The sequence below is a fragment of the Electrophorus electricus genome, chromosome 21 (assembly GCF_013358815.1).
Source record: "Electrophorus electricus isolate fEleEle1 chromosome 21, fEleEle1.pri, whole genome shotgun sequence".
NCBI classification, from domain to species: Eukaryota; Metazoa; Chordata; class Actinopteri; order Gymnotiformes; family Gymnotidae; genus Electrophorus; species Electrophorus electricus.
The window spans coordinates 9783836-9807835 of NC_049555.1; the positions used below are offsets into that span (position 1 = coordinate 9783836).

A 24000-nucleotide genomic window follows, 5' to 3' on the forward strand; every position below is an offset into this window, starting at 1 on the left:
TCACAAGAGTGACAGACTCAAGTGAGTGTGTGAGGAACAGGTGCTTAGAAAGTGAACAGTCCCCTCTGTGATACTGAGAAAATCTCAGCGACTAAATCAGAGCACTCTGTCCATGTTGTCTCCTTGACTGAGTGCAGGGCTTAATTCCAGCGCCGCTGGTGCTGAATGCAGTCATCGTACTCCTGCTGGCCTGGTTTTTCTTGGCTCGGTCCTGTTTTGGTCATTTCCTGCTTGCGCACCCAGCATGAGCAATGCCATTTGTTCGATTTTGAGAGCCCCGTGGTAATCTCCCTCCCCTCCACTCCCCAAATCCTGTGCGCCGGTGCCCGGTGAGGAGCTGTGGTGTTCGTTCACAGCCTCTGCCACCTATCTCCTGAACTCAGCCCAGTCATCTGGAATGCGTGGGGCTTTGCACTGAAAGAGTGTGGATGAGCGAAGCGCGAGTCCGTCCGCCGTGCTTGCCGTGACGGGCTGCATGCACTACGTGGGGGAGCCAGCCGGCAGAGCGCAGGCATGGGGGTGATACGGTTCTGTGTAGCCTCAGAAAAGCGCCTGCACAGTAAGTCAACGCCGTTAAACAGCCAATGCTGTAAAGGAGGAAGGCCGAAGTTCAAAAGATTCATAGTGTGTCAGGCACGCGTGTGTTTACCCTCAGACTCTCATAATAGTGTGATTCTTTTTTATTCTGGAGGTTGCCAGGGAACCTTTGGGCCTCTGGAGACCCGTAGCCTGAAGCTGGTGTAGCCGGACCCCTTTGCTACTGCACACAAGAGCAGAGCAAAGGAGGCAGCCTGTGATTAAATAAAGATTAGCACAGGCCTTAGTGGGTCGATTTCTGGGGTTACACATTTAAAGCTAGTCAGGGACTTCACATCGACAGAGTTATAGCCTCGACACGGAATTGGAAATTACAGATAGTTGCCCATAAACTAGAGGGACTTTAAATGCAAAAATCAACAAGGACTGACATGGTTTAGTATAGAGTTGTCAAAAACATAATAATATTGTCCTGAAGATTCTTTCACCATGCACAATAAAGTAGCACAATGTTTATGTTTGAACACAATGTAAAAGAAAACAATAAAGACATTTAAAAATTATTCTTTTTATAATTCAACATTTACAAAAATGCAATATTCAGCAATGAGCAGGAGGAAAAATCAAACAAATAAACAAATAAAGTAAAATAATGTTATCATTCAATCAGCCGCTACTTTTTTTAATTAAACATGCATTATAATTCAACCTTTTTTTTTCACGCAACATGCAGATGCTCAGCGCTCTAAAAGCATTGACGACATGCACAATATGTTCAGAGAAACCTACTGTGATATCATTCCTCACAACAAGCATTACTGATTGGCAGTGTTCCTTGTTTGTGAACAGTGCAATCAGACATGTTCTGTTGGGTTCATAATGAGCTTTAACAGTTGCATTTGGACATTACTGCAGCTAAGAATATTCCATAACTTTGCCAAAAATGTAAAACAATAGCACTGTAACATGCTCCCATGTTGTGCCACATGAGAAGTCCTTGGTGCACTGCTCAGACTTCCACCGCCGCCATCTAAGCCGCCCTCGATACACCACCTTGCGCGCTCGCTTGTGGCCGTGGTGTAGCGGCACCATAAAAGCAATTTAAATTCATCCGCAACAAGCCAATAACATATAGAGGAAGGGCTGAAAGCCTGGATTAGCGCTGGGTTTCGCCACACAAAGCGCCGGCGGCCCCCACCGGGGCCGTGCCCATTACACGCTCACTCCATCCAGCCGCTCCACCATCCACGCCTTCGCTCGCTCCTTTTAATTAAACTACTGAGAAGTAAATTAACTTCTCGCCGTTTTTAGGGGTGATTAAAACGCACAGCCGATGACATGTGCTGGAATGGGTTTTCTGAGACGCGCCGTGCGCGCGTCTTTTAGAAAGCACCGTATGAACAAAGAGGAGAAAAAGATGTGGAACGCAACAGCCGCTCCAGATTGCTGAGGGATATAGAAAGAGACGTTTCTTCCCGTGAATTCCACTGGCAGCTTTTAAAAAAAAATTCTTTCTCTGTTTTTTGTGTACTCAACTGAGTAATCAAACAGACTAGACAGGGGAATGCAGTAGCCATTCTCTAGCATCCATCTCAAATCATGGCATGATGCATGGTTGATGTGGCTTGTGTGTGCGTCTGTGTACGTGTGTGTGTATGGAGACACGTTGATCAGGGCTAAACTGGCATTTCTATACTAGAACATGCATAGACTGCCCTCCCTGCTTGTTATTATTCCGTGAGGAGAATTGAGAGTCGTTCCACGGCCGGGCAATTAAACAGCAAAGAACAAACGGCTGCCACAGCTTACGTTTGTCAGAACTCTCGGTGGTAGGAAGATTAGACTTACAAATAGTGGCTGAGGCCCATCTGGAAAGTTCACACGATTCATTTGGTGGTCGCAAAGCAGCCGTTTACATGGCAGAGAAGTGAGGAAGCAGGCTCTGCTGGGCTCAGACAGTTTCATCACACTAACTGGAGACTTAATGGGATGCGATGGTGTCGGGTTTAGCCGTACCCTTAAATAGCCTGAGCCACCTGATGCGTGAGTGATGACAGGCTGGGAGCACTGCTAGCACAGGCTTGGAGTACTGTTGTCACAGACTGGGATCACTGCTAGCATAGATTGGGAGTACTGTTATCACACACTGGGAGTACTGTTATCACAGGCTGGAAGCACTGCTAGCATAGACTGGAAGTATTGATATCACAGGCTGGGAGCACTGCTAGCATAGACTGGAAGTATTAATATCACAGGCTGGGAGTTCTGTTATCACAGGCTGGGAGCACTGCTAGCATAGACTGGAAGTATTGATATCACAGGCTGAGAGCACTGCTAGCATAGACTGGAAGTATTGATATCACAGGCTGGGAGTTCTGTTATCACAGGCTGGGAGCACTGCTAGCATAGACTGGAAGTACTGATATCACAGGCTGGGAGTTCTGTTATCACAGGCTGGGAGCACTGCTAGGCCTGGAGCCCCGCTGCAGTGTCTTCACTCTGTAGCCCTAATGGCATAGCAGGGCCAAATTTGCAAGAATTCCTCAAGCTACTCTTCAGGGAAGTACTCTTGGGCTTCTTTCTTCAACTTCATGAATAAATTCTATTAATCTAAAAAACATACAAAGCTGATGACCTAACTTGCCTCTAGATATAAGCATAATATCTCCTTGGAATTCTAAACATCCTTCTAAGTAATATGCCATTTCTAGGTAGCAGAGGTCTCTCAGCAACAATGTTTGTTTATTGCCATGAGTTTCAGTCACTGGAAATCACTGAGTGCATATTATAATATCATTTAGCTGAAGTATTCTAAAAGCTATAATCACTTTTTCTGTATTTGTACACACAAACACGAAATTCACACAACCATGTGTGCTCATATACACCACACACACACACACACACACACACACACACACCACTAACCTGAATCCGCTCTGGGTGTCCACACACACTCCTCCGTTGTGGCAGGGGTTACGGGGGTAAGTGGAACAGCCCTGGTGGAGGTGCTCTCTGGCCGAGCAGGCACACACGGCCGTGGCCTTCAGCGTGACTGACACTAGGGCCATGCTGCCCGAGTCCACCACCGTGGGCTTGTCGCTGACACTCAGGTGGGTGGTGCAGCCAGCCTCTCCTCCGCAGGGCGTTGACGCACACTCGTCCACGTGCACCTGGGTGACATTGACCTGCAGGAAGGACTGCAGCTGGGGATGGAGAAAGAGAGAGAGACAGATAAAGGAGAGACAGAGAGATAAAAAGTTATAAAAGAGAGAGTGAGAGACAGAAAAAAAAAAAAGCGAGCCCTAGAGATGTGGGTGAAGGACACAAACTGAGCATCCATTAAACAATGAAAAATATTCTAGAGCATAATTCTCTGTCAAAGCCCACTGACTGGAAATCAGGCACCTGGAAAGAACAAGGAATAAGAAACGAAATTGAAAGAGGCTCTGTGACCCCACATTAGCATACAGAGCAAAACAACAACCTAAAACCATCCCCCATTTCCTAATCCTCTCTCAGATACTTCATAAACTGCTGTATACTCCGCTCCATCTCCTGCTACACTGACCACTACAAAGCCTCTCCCAACCTACACTTTTTCCAAAGGCATAAAATGCCAAACCTACACTCTCCCATTCAACAGTGTTTTCGCTTTCTTCCCTCAACAGCAAGCAGAAGAGTAGCTGCAGCACAGGCAACCTATCAGACTGCTATCAAACTTCCCTCCGGAGATGTGGAGTGACTGAAGGTGAAGCAAAGAGGGAGGGAAAGATAAGGAAAGAGAGGAAGAGACCAAAAGAGAAATGGTAATGTTAGGGAAGAGACACGGATGTGGGAGGGGAAAGAAAAAGAGGGATGAGGTGGGCTTGTACCTTTGAAAGGGATATAAACCCCACGGTCTGCCTGAAACATTATCTCAAGGCCATTTGCTTTAATGATGTTGCCAGAGAAGGGCGGAACCTCAACAGTGGGTCATAAGGTCAACTGGTGTGGGTTGACTGCCAATGTCACTGCTGGGACCGTATGGCAGACATGGTGGCCACAGCCTCCCCCCACCCACCCCCCCCATCCCGCTCTGCCCTGGCAGACAAACTGGGTTTTGAAACACATAACATAGTTCATCCTTCCCGGGTGAGTCTAGACACAATCTAACTAACTCTCTTTCTCTATCTTTCCTGGCCTCTGCTCTAGGCGGCAATGCATTATTTATCTAAACCTTTATGTTTAGAGCTTTGTATAAAGCACTGATTCTACTATAGATACAGTGCGGAAGGACCTACAGATCCACATCTGTTCACATCAGTCTGCACATCGCACATCCAATGACATGCAGCGTGGTCTGCTCGCTGTCCCTACCTCACAGCCCCAGCCTACAGCCCAAGCCCACAGCCACAGCCCACAGCCACAGCCCACCCCACAGCCCACAGCCCCAGCCCATAGCCCCACCTCACAGCCCCAGCCCACAGCCACAGCCCCACCCCACAGCCCCAGCCCACAGCCCCACAGCCCCACCCCACAGCCACAGCCCACAGCCCCAGCCCACAGCCCCACAGCCCCACCCCACAGCCTCAGCCCACAGCCACAGCCCACAGCTCCACCCCACCCCACAGCCCCAGCCCACAGCCCCACAGCCCCACCCCACAGCCACAGCCCACAGCCACAGCCCACAGCTCCACCCCACCCCACAGCCCACAGCCCACCCCACCCCACAGCCCACAGCCCCAGCCCACAGCCCACAGCCCCACCCCACAGCCACAGCCCACAGCCCACAGCCCACAGCACACAGCCCACAGCCCACAGCCCCACAGCCCACAGCCCACAGCCCCACCCCACAGCCACAGCCCACAGCCCCAGCCCACAGCCCCGCCCCGCCCCGCCCCTCCCTTTGTGCCGGGGCTTTCACCGCTTTCATGTGCTAGTAACTGCCACGGAGGCGATTTGCACGGATTACCTGGGAGGTTAACTCCTGCAAAAGAGGGCATCATTTTATCAGCACTCAAACCCCCCCCAACCCTCCCACCTCAATCACCATGCACGGCTGTGTAATGGAAGTCCTTGCGTGGGAGCTGGGGATCTGCATATGCCCTGTAGCTAGTGGAAGCAAAATCTAATCATCCTTGCTGGCTCTGTCATTCTTTTTCTTGTACTTTCTGTCTCTCTCTGTCAGTCTCTCTCACTCCCTCTCCTCTGGCTGTCCCCGTACATGCCGAGCGGAGGGGGCACTGCAGCGTGAGCCTGCTTTCCTGCTCCGTACCATTGTCAGCTCATTTCCAAACAGTGTGCTTTTTATGGACCCCTGGGGACCAGGACTACAATACCCACAATTCCCCGAGGGCACAGTGGCAGTGTGGCAGCACACAAGGACACCCTGGAGATATGCAGAACAGGTGAACGAGATCCATGTCTCACAGAAAGGAAGAAAGGAAGGGAGTGGGTGTGCTTTTCTTTCTCTCTCTTTTCTCTCACTTCCCTCCAAAAGAAAGAATCCTTCAGGTAGGACTGGGCGCTTGATCAGAATGTCTGAAGGTGACATGCGTTGTACTAAGCACAGTGCATTCGAGGGAGCCGGAGTCAGAACGGCAAGGAGAGAAGAATGAGTCACAGAGAGCGGGAGTAAGACAGAGAGAGAGATAGAGAGAGAGAGAGAGATAGAGAGGAAAAGAGATTGCTCCCTGGCACAGAGACAGAGAACATACTCCCAGAATTGGAGCACAAAGTCACACATGCTACTTTTCTCCTCTCTCTGTTAGCTCTTCCCTCACCTTCCCGCTGGAGCCGCTGTAATAACGTCTCTCTTAATGAGCAACAGGTGCGCCATTTAGAAGGACGACACTCAGCCATGTGGAGTGCACAAAGACAACATAAGAACACATCTAAAAAACCAAACACGGCAAAACAACAACAACAACAACGGACAGGCGTCTTCCCCGTGGGCAGAAAACGCTCTGCTCTTTTTCTTCTACTGCATAATTGCTCTCTCTGCTGATGGACTTTCCGAGTGACAGGTGTCTCGGGAGGAAAAGGCCACAGTGAAGGTGATGGCCCCAGTTGGCATTGTGTCTCGCCACCGTTTCTCATGGTTGTATCTACACGTGCGGAGCCATGAGGAGATTGTGAATGAGGACTGGGCCACCAGCGGGCTGGCGGGAATGCGACGGCCCCTCTGGCTTGATTTCTGGCAACGGGATTTTGCTCCGAAGAGACCCTTATGGTCTATCACATTCCAGCCTGAGAAGCCGGTCTTCTGTGCTGGAGTAAACACCTCAAATGTGAAGAAGGCAAGAAGGAAGCCAGCCGTACTTCCCAACAAAACCCCACCCATCTTCTAACACCTCATCAGCTGCAATTGTGTTCGCATCCTGCCACTTACAAGTGCAACGGTTAACAAGCTCCCCGCTACACGCGTGGCATTCTCTCCCTTGGTTGCCTGCATTTTTCACGGATTCGCTCTCAGCGTCTTTCATCGAGGCTCCCGAGTTCCACGCGGGCGGGAGGGGTGTTCCCCTTTCCAGATGCGAGCATGCACGTTTGCACTGCCTCTTGGGAGAGAGGTGTTATGAGTGCATGTGTGTGCGTGCGCGCGGGTCGATAGGACGGGGTTAAGCAGGAAGGACGGTGGGATGAAGCCCCAGGGATAAGAGTGACATGCTTCCTTTATACCAGAAGGCCATGAGGGAATTCTAGGCCGCTCAAAGTCGGAGAGTGGAGCAGGAGGGAAAGGGGAGGCAGGGAGATGTGGCAGGGTGGAGAGAGTGAGAATGAGAGAGGGAGTGTAATGGGAGGCCATTAGTCTATCACAGATCCTGGAAGAGGCATCATTTAAAAGTGACAGACACAAGGTCCTCCCTTCGTTTCTTGCTCCCTCTCGTCATCCACTCTGAGCTTATATCATGCCCTACTTCATGTGTCTGACAAACAGACAAGGGCCAAAAATAGAGCGACGCAATTACATGAGATTCTGGGAGGCTTGGGTAATGTGCATCCAGATCCGCACACTGAATCGGTTGCCTCAAATCCAGATCTCTCCTTTTCATTTAACGCTACCAAGCGAATACAAGCAAGATGGATCGCTCGCAGCACCCATCTTCTACATAAAACAAATTTTCACTCTCCTGAACACAGTTTTAAAAAGTTTCAGCTGGTTTCCATTTCTCCAATTACTACAGGTGGAGCGAGGCATGTGTCCCATATGAACGCGTCGACCCGGGTTAATGCTCTCAGTTCTTCGGCCCAAACGTTCAGCTCTGAGTAATGAAAAAAGAACTAGCAGTGGGGGAATGAGAGCGAACCAAGGACAGCCCTCTCTATGGTATTAGAACTCCAAACATTAATAACCCTCGATTCTCTGCTCTTCCTCCTAATCCCTCTCCCATACTCCTTCCCTCACTCACCACTGCTGCCTCCGCTGGCCACTGCCCACCTGCCTCGCGACACTCCACGCAACGTCGTCCCTCTGAGTCCTGGGCAGATTCAGATGAAGCCTCACCCCTTCACCGCCCATAAACCGCCCTCATAAAGTGGCCCTCAACAACCCCTCTCCTACCCTTCCACACCTCTTTCCAGCCACCCCCTCTAACCCCCTAAACCGCCTCTCGCTCCGTTAACTCCCTTCAGGCTGGAAAGCAGACTTTTATGTCTAATTGGACTGAAGAAGCAGACAGGACTTCTCGCGGGGCCACGGTCAGCGTTGTGTACCTGCTAATCTGTAGGTGAGGGCGACAGAGATGATGTCTAGCTGGGTGTAGAAGGCAGCAGCATTTCTGCATTTCTGACTTTTGGCGCTCCACGTGCTTGTTCGTGTGCTAATGTGGAAGACTAGCCCATAACGTGCCGATGGCAGCAGCAATTAGGCACCGCGCAAACAGAGCTTGTAAGAAAAAAAAAAGGATCCTGGGGAATTCAAAGAAGTCATGAGAAGAGTCAAGCGGGCACAATATAATTAGTTTCCACCATATTCTGCATGTATAATATCAAGCTCTAATCAGTTCATGAAGCACGTCCACACATAATGAGGGCATGGACAAAAAAAGGCCTCACCTTCTGTTTATGAGCGGCGAGGTATCCGTGCAGCCTCTCTGGCCGCAGGAAGAGGGAGCCGTGCACATTGAAGCGCACATCCAGGGTCCTGTCCCGCACCTCCACCAGGCTGAAGACGTTCACGTCGTCTGTCCCCACGGAGAGCATCTCAGACAGGAAGTCTCTCAGCAGCTCATACCTACTGCGAATACCCCCTCGCTGTTCCATGAACTCCTTAGCAGTGATATCTTTGGGAAAACAAACACACACACACACACAAATCAAGACTGACAGCTTCTCTTTCCTTCAGTTCATCCTCATTCCTGGAAGAGTGTTTGTTGTTATCACAGCACGATGTCAGCGCAAAGGCCCCATGAACGCTGCCAAATGAAAGTCCGGTTTTCCAGTCAGGGGTCGGACACCGGTGGGGGGGTGCTCATGAAAAATGTATCCTGCTGTGGCTAAGCAGAGTTAGCACACGCAACAGCCGCACCTTCAAACTCCGGCTGACAGGACGTGTCAAAGCCTCGCACGTCCACTGTCATCATGGTGACAGCTCATCTGATGGCGCGTCATGGCCGATGAGACACGTTAAACTTTTCATTAAATGCTGTTCCGGATCCACATCCATTTGCTGTGCAGGTGTGAGGGTTAAAGGAGCACCAGGTTCTGCCCCAAAACCAGAGGACTTTCAACTGGGATGATGGGATGCGGTAGGGTTGATAGAAGCATGTGGGGTTCATGTGGGGTGAGTCTAACTTGGGACCATTTGCTGACCGTAAGGTGGAGGCTTCTTGGATTATGGCTCACACTACATGGCGCACAGAAGCGAGGAGATGTTGGAAGATCTGGAGATTCAGAGATCCGAGGACAGCGTCAGCTGCACTGGAAATGGAACGTAATGTACTGCACATGGCTGTGGGTTTGCAGCAAGCCGCTGAGCGTTTCCCCGCATGTGCGCGCGCAACACTGCTCACGGACGTGCTCCTTTAGGGGGTTATTAGTCTGCATCTCAAGTGGGCCCCATGTGAATGACCGATGGCAGGCTTGCGTGTTCATATGTGTGTGCGTGTTGGTGGGAGAGATAGAGAGTGTGTGTCTCACTTCCCTTACTTCATGACTCTAAATTCCTCCTCCAGTGGCAGGCTTTGACCTCAGCATAGTAGCTCACCTGAGCTAAGCAGCATGGTGGGAAACCTTAGAGCCTCAGCCTGCTGGGTCTCACGCCTGCAGAAGCGAGGGTGAATGCCCACTGAAATCTGTGGGGTGGGGGTGCCGGGGCAGGATGGAAAGCCAGCAACTACGTGCCCTTTGCAAGTATGCGTAAGTCAAGCCTGCAATGGCTACATGAGAATATTCACAAATTCATAGAGGCACGTGCACTCGCACACACGCACATGCAGGAATGAATTTACTATTCAGAGCAGCTTTAAGAGGAATGGGAGCTGCAGTGTCTCAGTGGGCAGTGATGACAGAGGGGCAGTCAATAAGACCTTGAGAAAGAGCAAGACTCTGAGTGCTAATCCCAGCACACGTATTTTCCCAATTTCTCTTTTTATTGATCACGCACAGTCCAAGTGTAGGTCAAAATTGCGGGTGATCCACAGAGATGAGAATCAGAGACGATGAGACATTTTGCATTTTTTTCAAAGATAAACCCACAGCTTGATAAGGGGCTATTTGGCTCAGAAATTCTGTGCCAAAGAGCCAAGGGCTTTTTATGGCTCATATGCTAGTGAATGTGCAGAAAGCAGTATGTATGCATGTAACGAAAGAGGGCGATAGAAGGTTGAAGGCCCAAGTTGGTACCATCAGTAGGTGTGTGAGTGTGTGTGTGTGTGTGTGTGTGTGTGTGTGTGTGTGTGTGAACGCTTTTGTACTCTCACTCATCTTTACCAGCCAATGTGGGGGCTTCAGAGACTAAATCTGCATCCTGTATTTCACCTTTCAATCAATTCCACAGCAAGTTTTACACACAATAAGCCTTAAGATCTGCAAAGCAGAATTAAAAAGGGCCTTTCTGGCTCCTTTGATCTTGAAATGGGATTTCAAATGTCAAGGAGGCTGCAAGTTGTACCTTGATTGGGGGAGGAGGGTTGCTTGCGTCACTCTCCCCACCAGGATTAAATGTGAGTGTGTGAATTGGGCTCAGGGACCAGGGAGACATTCACTCATTCATTCGCCGTTCGCCTGAAACCAGACTAGTGGCACATCTTGAGGATGGACAGATGTCAACATGTCAACACTGTCACCCGGGACTAAACACTGGCACGGAGCAATGTTTGTTTACCAATGAAAACCAGCGACACTTTAAAAAGGTTAGAAAAGTCAGGATTCCCATTAAAAAGGAGTGGCTGCTTTCCAGAACTGAAAAGTGTCATGATCTAGACATGATCTGGACTTCACTGGGAGATGCAACAAACATCATGCGCTTGCAGATATTTAATGTTAGTTTTAAAGCTGAGTCAGTTAATAACACAAGATCAGAGAACAAATTTAGATTAAATAGCCCAAAAGGTTTAAATTTCAAACTTGAACAAAACTTTCTGTAGGCATAAATTAAACACGTCTCGCAAAATCCAATAAAATGATGGAAAATTAAATGCTAGAAGACTTTCGGAAGAGCAAAGCAAGCACACACACACACACACACACACACACACACACACACACACACACAAACACAACAGTGGAGCTGTCGTGTTCCATGCCTACATCACTCAGTCGTACAGGAGATCCATCCTGAAATCCTTTGATCAGTTTATATGGGTTATGACACTTTTGTCACCTCCTACTTTATTTTGCTGTTCAATTTAATAACCCTCAGACCGTAACCTCAGCCATAACCTAATTTCAGAGGTCCCTCCTCTTTGGGAAATGCTCTGTCATCTGCTCAAATGCTGAAGGACGCAAAGCCCCCCACCCCCATGCCTGGCTCCATCACGGCAGGGTGAGGCAGGGCCAGCAGTAACATCACGACGGCTAAACCTTTAACTAGCATCATTACGGCAGCTTGGTGCCGTCATCTTAGAGCAACTTATGTCAGCTCTCCTCCAAGCTTATGAAATTTGCCTTTAATGCCCCTCGAAATCGAATTAGGGCACACACGATTTACAATTAAAACAGGCTAATCTGCAGATTTTGCGTATTATCATCAGTAAGCTTATTGTCACGGCTCAAGGGATCCTTGCACTGCCAAAAAGAGTAAGTCTGCAGGAGTGGGACCAAACTTTGGCTTTGTTCACTGTGATGGCTAATTGTTGAACTTAAAGTTGTTCAAACACACAGGACTGGAAGTACAACAACAGCGGCACTTCTCTTAATGCTGCTAGACCCAAACCCAGCGACATACGAGGCCAAAGCCAGCAAGACAGGGTTTTACCTGCAAAGCGAAGGGAGGCGGAGTTATGGATGACATCATCGCGCAGCTCCCGCACGTGCACGCTCACGGTGGAGACGGCATCCGGCCACTCTCCGTCTGCCACACGCACCCTGAAGTCGTACACGCCAGGCGGGGCAATCTCCTTGATGACCAGGAAGCCCGTGCGCTTGTTCAGGAGGAAGTGACTGCGGACAGAGGGAGAGGAATGCATCACAGCTGTTCCTGTTACTGAGCAATCAGCACCCTGCACGCGAGCAGCCTGCTCCCACACCTTCATGAGCTACGGCCGCAACACACATCTGCAAGAAATGCCCTTAATTTACATGTTAATCAACAAGTATTTAGGTATAAAAAATCTTTATTAAACTGTAAAGGATCAGAATGTATTTCTGTGATCACTGATCATGTGTCTAAAAAACAAATATATAAATTAAAATATATATTTTATATATATATAATTTATTAATTTATTTTTTAATTTTAAAAAATGTAATTAAAACTATGATGTTAAACTGTTGATGCAGAGTGGTCAATAAAATCTAAATCTACACTGAGATAAAATAAGATACAGTTTGAATGCTAAATCATGCAGCCAGTTCTATAATGATGAACGTGGTCATTTCAAAAATCATTTAACTGATAACAAACCAAGTTTCAGTATTAACAAAAAAATGTCATTTAATTCAAATGCCCTTAGATGCAACTCTGAAGGGTGCATATTCAGACTAAATGAGATGTCACTTTAAATTAGATGAGAGGTCATTAAATAGAACAGCATGAAATCTGAGATATGAGACAGGATAGAGGAAAGGATGGAAAGTTCCAGAGGTGGAGAAATGAAAGCCAGAAAGCAACGGCTATGTAAGAAGCTTCCTTCATCTTTAATTAACAGGCCTGATAACCAGTGTCCAAAAAGCAGCTAAGATGTGCTGATTTCAAATACAGGGCCCCGCTTATCTCCTGATAAGAGTGGGGTTAGTTTTTAAAATGTAACCTTAACCTGGCATTCAAACTCCGAACCAAACTTCAAAAAACACCCGCACAGAGTCATTAAACACACGAGGGATTTTAAGGTCTACTCGCTTTCAGCTCAAATGCACAAACCTATGATTATATTTTAAATGGATATAAAATTTGAAGATATATGAACGTGTTAAACTGAGTTTTCCCCCATTCTCAAGTGCAGGTTTTCATCTGACGGAGTCAGAACAGTCACGCTGTTTAAGCTTTAGAGGGTTCTGAAGGATGGGGGCCTATCAGATTTCTCTCTTCATCACGCTTTACAATCGCGCCCAACTAAGATGAAGAACCAGGGAGGTGGGGGTGGGAGAGAGAGGGACCGAGAAAGAGCGAGAGAAAAAGAGAGAACCAAGAAAGAGAGAGGCAAGAAAAGAAATTAAAAAAGAAAAGATGGCAAGGTGAAAAAATGTGTGAGGAGTAAGAAGAGGAGAGAGGGGAGCTTTTACTTAGGAGCATGTCCCTCGAAGGAATATGTTTTGTTGTCCCAGTCATCAGGATCTGGAGCATACACCTTCCCCAGAACAGTCGTTGGCATCCTCCCTGTGGGTGTTAAAAATACAGTCAGAGTGCATGGGAGTGCATATCTGCATGTGTGGGCGCGCACATATTAGACAAAGAAAGAAACAGTGACTTCTAGAACTGAACCCTCATCTGCACTGAGTTGCATTAACATTTTTAGACCTAGGTTAAATGATTAATGAGAGAGACAGTGAGTTACTGGTATGCTTTGCTATAGGTACTGGGAAACAATAGGAGTTTCTGAATCGCACAGCTGCGTTTCCTCCTTTGCAGGTAAGCGACATGTCTATAACTATCTAATTTCTCCTCAGCCGGACTACACTGTCAGCTTTGTTCAGTGCTGGGACTGATCTGGTGGTTGGTCTTCATTTGATTGTTGTCCTGGTCTCAGTAGGGCAAGCTGTACTTTCTGCAACCAATTAATACGAAGCAATATAGCAGGCATGGGCACACACTGTGTTGTTGCTACTATTTATGTCGGGGAGATAAATAACTTTGGCCCATTTGTTTCCAATTCTTTAGACTAAAACAGCTAAGCCAGTGCAACGTTTTGCATTTTACCTCCATTATGCAATGAAAAATGTTGCTAACATATTCCAACAAAATCTAAACAGAACTTTCAACATGTTACATTTAATGTGTAACCTTAGCTATCAGCTACATTAAACAAGTTAGGATGTAGAAATGGAGTAGGAAATATCTAAGATCTTTCTACATGTGATAACCTAGTCTCAGCCCCAGACGATCTGCCCACACATAGATGGAAAGTCTGCTATGTATAGCGCGTTTGTGATCTTTGCCTGAGTGCCACAGGACGCGGAGCAGGACGCACAGATCCCTTCAACTTTTAGAGACATTTAATAACATAGAACATACAAGACAACGTTGGCACTCACACAAAACACAAATGGTGAACATTCTCACATTTACAACATGAACATTAATAACACTGACAAAAGCTAAGAAACATTAACAGTGAGTCTACAAAACATTAACTACATTCACATCTACAACGACATCAACAATGACCCACACCGAGGCACACACTAACTGTGGTTTAAAATAAACAGACAAACACGTAACGATTAACCCCATGCAGGTGTGTCCTTATGGAGGGTGTGGCCACAAACAAATGTGGTTCCCCCTGCATGCGGTGGGTCATAACCCCGTGACTCGTGGGGGCAAGCGTTGCATGACAGTGTTAAGATGGCCACATTTTCAGGATTCTGCCAGTTAAATTCTGATGGGCTACACTTAAGATTAATATTTTGAACTAACGTGGAGAGAGGTACTGACATTTACCATGAACACAATATTGGACTGCCAATTGCTGTTTCCCAAGGGCCTGTTTATGCCACTATTCCATTTTCAAGATTGCTTCTTTCTATGCATTGTGCAAAAATAGCAAGCTTGTGATTGGATGTTTTGCAAGTCAGTCGAATTTCTTGTCCTGCAATAGTAGGTGGTTCTTGGCTACAGTAACTGGTGAAAGGCACTAGACTCTTGAGAGACTGACAATGCAAGACTAGGCAAAACTAAATACCCCAATAGAAATTCACAAAAGATGAAAGTCATGATTCTCAATTGTTTTCCTTCCAATAACTTAGTTTAATAGATCAGTGGAAAGTGCTATCCTCTATGAATTGTTGTCTGTCCCTGAATAATATAAGATACAAAATGTTCTTCTACTGAAGCAAACTAAACGATATCAATTTAAAGGTTTAACTAGGGCTGTGTGTTCACACATACACACACATAATAACTACTGGAAGCATCATTCAATTTGGCAGCCATGTATTTTCAATAGGGTCTGTCGGAGGTGCTTTCAAGCTCATGTCTTGCTGTTGGGTAGATTTGCCAGAAGTTTGCCAGAAATTCCAACTTTTGCCAGAAGTATCTCTTCAACATAGTTCATAACCAGTAACTAATGTGATGTTCTTATGAATATCCAATGATATATGATCTACTTTGTTATAATGTCAAACGTATTACAAGGAAAGTAAAACACAAATTTCGCTCGGTGTAGTGCAATTTAAAAAACAAACAAACTCCTGAACAGGTAATAGAGTAAAGAAAAGTAGTGGGTAACAGTGCTGCCACTACTGGTGGTGATGCTCTATGCCATCCCAAAAAGAGTCCTTGAGCAAGACTCCTCCATTTGCCTACCTTGAAATTTTAAGTTGATCTAGATAAGAGTGTCCTTCAAATTTACAAAACATAAATATATATTAAACACACAGTCCCCTTTGATATGACATGGTTCTAGATTTGCTTGTGATGTTTGACCAAAATAATTTGTTGAATCATGCAAATGTCCCAATTCATCAATATGTGCACAGAAACTTCAGCAGGAATATCTGAAATTGGACAGGATGATTACTGCCCACCACAAAAAATATTAGACGCCTGCGTGGATATAACAAACTTCTGTGTTATCAGTATTACAAAGGCCAATACTGTGATAATGATTAACAAATCACGTCATTCAGGGTTACTAGCTTTCTAACTCAAGTTCAGCTTGCTAACCAAGTTCAGATAGGGCAAAATGAATTAGCTTTTTCAAACTATCTGGGCACAATGGTACACTGGCACACCTGTCTTCAGAAACTAACCCTGGCCACTGGCCTTCATCAGTAAACATGGTGGTTCATCCATCTAGAGCAAAAGACTTCTTGTTTGTACAGCCTGGTGGAAATATTACAAGACTGGATTCTCAGTGCCACTGGCATATTTGCTTCTGACTACAGATTTTTTTTTCAACTATTAGGATCTTAAATCTGCCTTGTTCAGTAAAACTTGGCAGATTTGAATCTTTATCATCCTTCCATCTCCACCCATCATTCTATAAGAAAGCATTGAACACTCAGGAACTGCCACAGCAAATTTCTGTTCGGGCTTAAAATACCTTAATGGATCCATTCACTCTTTGCTAAGGTTGCTATGCTTTTAGCACAAGAAGCTCTGGAGCGAAAAACAACCCCCCACTACAACTGTAAGAACAAGGCCACTTTGCTCTGGTTGCTATGCTTTTAGCACGGGGCGCAGCTGAGCAAAACGCATCTGAGCTACACATTGAAGAATGAGGCCAGCCGGCCGCTGCCTCAGCACCACTCTCTCCGTCTTTCATCCTCGTGCACCTGAGAGCTCAGGATACATCCATTTATCCTCAAAATTCCCCAAGAAGTGAACGGGAGTGTACCATGAAGACGAGAAGAAACACACAGCTGCAAGTTCTCCCGAAGTCGTCAACGCAATAAAGATATGCTTATGCTTTTTCTCCGAAGACAAATCTTTCCCGGAAAGACAAAATTTGCTTTCACTTAGGAGATTTTCGTTTTCTGAAGATTTTGTTGTTCATTAGACAATGTATGTTTACAAACTACTTTAGAGATGACATGTTGCAGAACTGACTTTAGGTATGGTTCAAACATTCTCAGTCATTTCAAGATGACTACATCCCTTTAATTAGAAATCAGCCTAAGATTGTATAGCTTCATTTTACTTCATATTACTTCAACTTTACAACTTAATTGCTTACTTAAAGCACAAATTAGAATGCTTGGGCAATCAACAGAGGTTTTAGGACATTCAGACTCCCATAAGCAGGTGTCAGATTTCTCACCACAGCTGAAAGCAAATTTCTGAGTCCTGTTGTAATAATATAGTGAATAGGAGGACATTGATCACTTTAGCACAAAAAACATTCTTATCAGAGTTTTAATTAGTTTAGTGCATAATTGAGCAGAATAATTGATTACTTACTACTGAGAGATGCTATTAATGTGTTTGTTTGTTTGTTTGTTTGTTTTACCTCTGTGAGTATTGATGTATATTTTCTTTTCTCCAGCAATATGGGCGTGGTCATTTTTGTCACCAATGGTGATGGTGAGTGTGCTGGTGACTGTCTGGGGTGGCTTTCCGCTATCAGTCATGATGACGGGAAGCAGGAACTCCTTTTGCCGCTCCCTGTCAAAGGCCCTAAGCGCTGTAACGGTGGCTGTGTCATTTCCGTTCTCCCGCAGGAGAAAGTCGTTGCTGTAACGGTACTCGGGAGGGACAGAGAACGAGAAGGGCGAGCCATTCTCTGCAGAGTCTCGGTCGATGGCTCTCAGCAGGGTGGAGCTTGCATTGAGATGCACCACCTGTGGCCCAGGAACGTTCTCCCACACCACAGGGGCATATGCAGCCTCGAACTCCGGCCCGTTGTCATTCACATCCAGCAGGGACATTTGAATGGTGGCAGTGCCCGTGAGAGGGGGATCCCCATGATCTGTTGCAAGTATGACCAGGTGATGCTGGGATGCTTCCTCCCGGTCCAGCTGCCTAGCCACAGTGACCAGCCCAGTCTGGTCCACCAAAAACAGGCTATGGGGGTCTGACTCAGGGGCTATGCTGTAGGTGATCTCACGATTTGAGCCAGAGTCTGAGTCACTGGCAGCTACCATGGCCACACTTGAGCCAACGGGGATGTCTTCTCTCAGGGCTGGGAGCTGCAGGAAGTGAGGGATAAAGACCGGAGCGTGGTCATTGTAGTCCTCTACATCCAAAGTGCAATGCAGCAGGCTGGAATACTCCAAGTCCTCCACCTTAATGGTCAGGTTGAACTTCTGCTCGCCCGGCCGCTCGTAGTCCAGACGCTTCTTCAGTCGCAGGGTGCCCCGCTGCTCTTGTCGGTGACTCACCATGTAGAACTTCTGCTCTGGGTCACCGGCCACTATGCTGAAGGTCAGCTGACCATTCTCACCAGCGTCCGCGTCCTCGGCGGCCAGCTCCAGCACAGCGGTGTTGGGCTCGCTGCTCTCGGGGATCCGTGCCTCACACGAGCGCTCCAAGAAGTGGGGGGCGTGGTCATTGATGTCCATCACGCTGATGGTGGCCGTTGCTGTGCCCATCATGCCACCTCCGTCCCTGGCTTCCACCACCAGAAGGTACGACTCTGTCTTCTCCCTGTCAAGGCCTGCCGCGGCGACAGAGACCGTCCCTGTGGCGCCATTGATGGTGAACATGTCCACAATACTGCTGCCTCCGCTAAGGACTGTGTTACCCACAATCCTGTAGGCCAGCACGGCATTCTGCCCCACGGCCGTATCATCCAGGTCCGTGGCAGTCAACTCCATCACGGACGTGCCAGGTGGTGAGTTCTCCGCCACGCTTCCATGGCAGCTGTCTGGTGCACATCCAAAGACCGGAGCGTTGTCATTGATGTCCCACACGCTGATGATGACATCGGTGAACCCAGTCAGCCCTTCACCGCCCTCGTCGGTGGCCAAGACCACAAAACGCCACACGGCCCGGGCCTCCCTGTCCAGCGTCCTCTGCGCGTAGATCTTCCCTGTTGCCTCATCAATCATGAACTCACTCTCAGCGCCCTGGCCATGCAGAGAGTAACGCAGAGCCTCCTGGTCAGCATCCTTATCTGGGTCAGACGCTGTTACCTACAACATCAAAGGGAATATGTTAGGGCTTTTTTTTCTAAACGGATACCAACTTCTTTTTTCTTAAATTATTAAAGTGTCCTGACTTGGACTTGTGTGTTATTGAACTACAGCACATAACCCTGATGCCAGCTCTGAGCAATATCAGCCAAGAGCCTTAATTCCCTCGACGCAATTAAATTTAGTGGGGAGCGACTAACAGCTCAAAACATGAGGATAATTTAGCCCAAGACCTAGGTGCAGAAAATAAAAGGCAAAGTAAAATGCGTGATTTTCCAAAGCACAACTTGGACAAAGAGCATGATGTCATCAGCTGCAATTTAGGCTTTAAAACAAAAGGCAAAAAAAGAAACCATGCTTCAAGTGGCAACTCAAAAGTCTGTAGAATAGTGAATTAAAGAGAGTAAAACACTTTAAAGGATGGGGGGAAACAACTGTTACCCCAAATCAACCAATCTTTTCATCCAGAATATTAAAGTAATAGTAGTCCCTGCATGATAAGTGTCTGTGCAACCATTTAAACATGATCACCCTGTAGCCTGATTCATTTGCTTCCTCATTCAAAATTAATCACACGCCAATTTTCAAGACAGGCGGTGACTGAAATTCTGTGAAGTCCTTGAATTTGGGGAAATGGGACTTGTTCACCCTGAGTTCCCAGTAGTAATCAAGGCCCATTTTAGCTCTCTTCCTGTGTGCTGTTTGGGGACGCTGTGTTTCACTGAATGGTTTGATTTTATAGAACCAAAAGAAAACAGAAAAAGTACTGTAACTGCCTAGCTTAAAAGCACAGTGTTATTTGTATAATGCTAGCAGGCAGTTACTAGCAATTGGTGCTACTTGTGGTTTTAGCAAGCGATAGCATCGTTTCCTCCGCCCCCAGGATGTTTCCGAAGAGAACAAGTGGAGTGCCGCCAGACCCCACCCAGCGACCTCGAGTGCATGCGGGCGTGGCCGGACCTAGACCCCCACAGAGGCCCCCACCTGAAGCACGAAGACAGGTGAGCCATCCAGCTCCTCTGTCACACTGCCATAGTATTCGTTGACGGTGAAGACGGGTGCCTCGTCATTGCGGTTCACCACGTTGACCGCCACGACAGCGTAGTCCTCCCACTTGCCGTCGGAGGCCAGCACATGCAGCCTGTAGCGCTTTGTTTGCTCGTAGTCCAGCGGCTGTGCCACAAAGATGGTGCCCACCTCGGGCTCCACGTCAAAAACACCACCCATGTTGCCAGACGTGATCTGGTAGCGCAACTTGGCATTGGCACCTGGCAATCAAAAAGGGCACGGATCACATGCTTTGGCAAAAAATAAAAATAAAATAAAATAAATGCAGAATCCTAAATAACCACCCTGGAAGTCGAGCTAAGAGCATATATTGAATAGATTTCAATAGATTTCAATAGATTCAATAGATTTAAATGGAAAAATGTTTTTGGAATTATAAATATTTATATCTCAGATTTCACAAGCTAGCTGCTGTGGATACCATTAGACTTAAATAAAACTTCCAGACCCAGACAGGTCTTAGTGAAAACAGTATCTCATGGTATGAGAGGGCCATTCATTTCTTACATTTTGTCTTATTATCCCTACCAGTCAAACCATCCTGTTGTTACGTGCATTTGAAACCCAGAATTAGCGGAGTCATTTACACCATTGCTGGCTTAGTTCTCCATACAATTAAACTATTGCAGTAGCAGAATGAAAACACGCCAATATTAAGGCAACCACCCTGCCACTACTACCACTAAGCGCCAAGGGGGTGGGGAGCTGCCATTTCTCGGGCGCTAGACAGCTTGATGTATGGGAAACATGGAAACAAAAGGCAGGAAGAGGATAAGAAATACATCTCGAAGCCTCTCTTGTGTTTGGTGATGCTAATGAAACGGGCAAAAAAACACATGAATGAATCCACCTGCATTTTGCACGTTAAGTTCACATTCGCAAGGGAACCGCTCCCTGCGGAAGGGAAGGCATAGGCAAACAGTACCAACAAACAACCTGCATAAACAAACAATGCAAAGACGGATCCTGCCACACGTTCCTCCCTCATTCTGTGCCCTGTGTAACTTCTCTGGTTTTGGAGTTTCTCTACTGTTTGGAGATGCTCTGCTCCGAGGTACAGTGGTGTTGGAGGAACAGAGGGGGTGGAGCTTCACCTCCATGCAGATAAAACTTGCAGCAATCCCCCACCGCTAATGCTGACTTAACGTCTCCAAAGGTGGCAGGAGCTCAAACCTTACAGCCATCCATCAGTACGGGACTTACAGCCCCTAAACACTCCACACATGGCACATGAATGTGTGTGTGTGTGTGTGTGTGTGTTTGTGCGTGTGTGTGTGTGTACTGAGAAGCACACCAGCCTCTAAAAGAACAGTCTAACATGCTACAGGAAGAGTCACTATGTTGTTTTTTGAGTCTTTCACAGCAAATGCACTGTTACATTTGTAAAAAGACCAGTATACTCCCATTATCTGATTTTGTACTCTCCTTTACTGTGTGAAAGTTTTTTTTAATGATTTCTCAAAATTTAAGGGACAAAAATAAATAAATTCTCTTTACAGCAGTAAGGACAACAACATGGACACCATGAAAACGAACCAGTTCCTAAGATCCTTATACATTAATAAGAATGGTGTTCTTGAAAAAAGAGCTTACAGATGTACAAACTTGTAGGCGCACAGTAAATATTACAGAGCACGTTTCATTTTTTATGAGCAAGAAGATAGGATCTTAAAGTTTCATCCTGGCTTTTGCTTGAAAGAGCTAGAAAATCTTTATAATCTCTAGAATAAAATACTTTGAATTGGATGAAAGAATCTGAAGTATTATGTGCTGTGCATTTTAAAGGCCACCACAGAGAAGTCTAAAGTGAAGGATTTCTATCTAGGCCTTATGCATCACCTTATCCACAATGGTCAGCGTGAGCTGTGAACTATTATGATATGAAAGCTAAGCTCACAATGAGTAAAGATTGGCAAACCCTCTCCCAGCTGTGTGCTTTCACATCGCAGCTCATCGCTCTTCGCATGGACCTACCCTCGTCCCCATCGTTCGCGCTGACGGTGAGGACAGTGGACCCCACATCAGCGTCCTCGTCCACGTCCACCTCATACACGTCCTGTGCAAACGCTGGCCTGTTGTCATTCACGTCGCTGATGAAGATCCGCACGTATGCAGTGTCTGAGCGAGAGAGAGCAAACACGCATGAGATTAGATGCACGTCACCGGTCTTATTCTGCCCACCCAGTGTTAACCCAAACCCCCCCACCCCCGCCCCCTTTCTTATCTCCCCTCCACTAACCCGTTCTGTCTGTTTCTTTTAAATTTCTCTCTCTGTCTCTTATTTCCATGTTTGCCTCATTTTGTCTCCCCTTTTTCTCCATCTGTCTCTTCCCCTTTTAACTCCCTCCCTGCGATCCTTTATCTCCTTTTCCCAATTCCATCGTCTCTTATTTCCTCCTCGCCTGTTTACTTCATCCTGCTACTGCTCTTTTCTATCTCCCGTTCATCTCTGGATCTCAGCTTTGTGTTTGAAGCCATCAGCAGGCAGATGTGAGGAGGGTGCCCGGGTGGGGATTACGGGCTCTTCTAATAGTGCTTCCTTTGATATCACTTTCAAAAGAGACATAATCTGCGATGTACTTCTCAAGATGAGATAAATTATTTAATTGGTGGTAGAGACAACATATGCAACTATAAGGGATCCAAACAATGGCTGGCTAAAATGTCATTCAGTTCAGTGTGGCTGAGCGCAGCTGTCAAACCTCTGTGTGTGTGTGTGTGTGTGTGTGTGTGTGTGTGTGTGTGTGTGTGTGTGTGCGTGCGTGTGTGCGTGTGCATTAGTGACAGGCTGCCACGCTGTTCAGAATGGGGATGTGAAGCCACGGCCATGTCTTCTCAGTTCAAATAAACACGCCTCACTTTGGTGTGTCTTCCTGCTGCTTTGTTTTCCTCTCAGGTTGACTTTGACAGGATGACTCCATTACATTGTTGGATACAGCAATGCCAGGCCAGGAAGCCAAAGAGTGTGCATGAGCGTGTGTTTGTGTGTGTGTGTGTGTGTGTGTGTGTGTGTGTGTGTGTGTGTGTGTGTGTGTGTGTGTGTGTGTGCGCGTATGTGTGTGTGCGCGCACGCGTACGAGTGCAGCTCTCCACACGTCAACATCTCGGCACATTTTACCCCTTCTCAGCACGAACACTGTGTATGCATATCTGTGTGTGTGTCTGCACCATGTTTGTGTGGTATTTGTGCAAACGCACATGTTCTGCTCCATGGAAGCTGAGATGGCCCATGGCACAGTCAGACAGAGAAGGAGGAGTCAACGTCTCCATGCAGACTCATCTATCAGGCTAAGTGCCAGTGTGAGGCGACGCCCCCTGAAAAAGCTTCTGCTCCACCTTTGCCTTCATGTAACATCTATACCCACAGAGTCACAGTCGCATGCAAGATTATTCAAGATTTTTTTTTCTTTCTGCCGGTTTTAATATTTGAGTAGTATGTTGCTGAGAGTGCCACCACGAACCAAAGAGTTTTTAAAGTAAAATAACTTTTTATTGATCCTTGGTGATTAGAAAGAAAAAATGCATGAGTCTGTATGAGATTGTATGAGTCTTGCTGGCTTAGTGAGCAATAACCGAAGAAGATCACCATAATACAATACCAAAACAAATCCCAGCTCCACAAACGACAGTGAAAACACTACTCATCACACCACCATAGAGACACATCATTGCACATCGGCATGCATCATCACACGCTTTTTCACAACACACTATATCACAGCACATTGCATTAAACATTACTACTGTGGATAACGCATGCAAGAAAAACACCTCCCAATGTATTATGGAATAACTGCAAGCAATGCTATTTTGTGTTCTCCAGTTTCTTCTGCATTTTAAGTCTCTTGCCTCACACTCCTGACAGAACCACGTTGGAGGGAGAAGGCGGCACACACGTCCGCTCATGGGCGCACAGCCTACCTGCTGCATTTCTTCAAACCGCAAGCCACACAAAGTGTGGTCCTTGACCACCAATGCCGTGGTCTCACAGGCACAGAATGTACTTTTATAATGACATCC

General features: G+C 46.8%; 1 protein-coding gene across 2 annotated transcripts in view; it reads right to left on the reverse strand.

The window, feature by feature from the left end:
• The window catches only part of si:ch211-186j3.6 (neural-cadherin), a 146067-nt gene that overhangs the window by 37793 nt on the left and 84274 nt on the right, over positions 1–24000 (reverse strand). For both annotated transcript variants that reach the window (XR_004775435.1, XM_035521097.1), the window contains exons 16-22: positions 21955–22098; positions 19897–20180; positions 17289–18912; positions 13405–13498; positions 11939–12123; positions 8578–8804; positions 3466–3743 (exon numbers count right to left, since the gene is read on the reverse strand). Coding sequence is in view for 1 of the 2 variants with exons in the window: in XM_035521097.1 (XP_035376990.1) it covers positions 3466–3743; positions 8578–8804; positions 11939–12123; positions 13405–13498; positions 17289–18912; positions 19897–20180; positions 21955–22098 (2836 nt within the window). In the remaining variant the exon portion in view is untranslated. The remainder of the gene's footprint in view (positions 1–3465; positions 3744–8577; positions 8805–11938; positions 12124–13404; positions 13499–17288; positions 18913–19896; positions 20181–21954; positions 22099–24000) is intronic.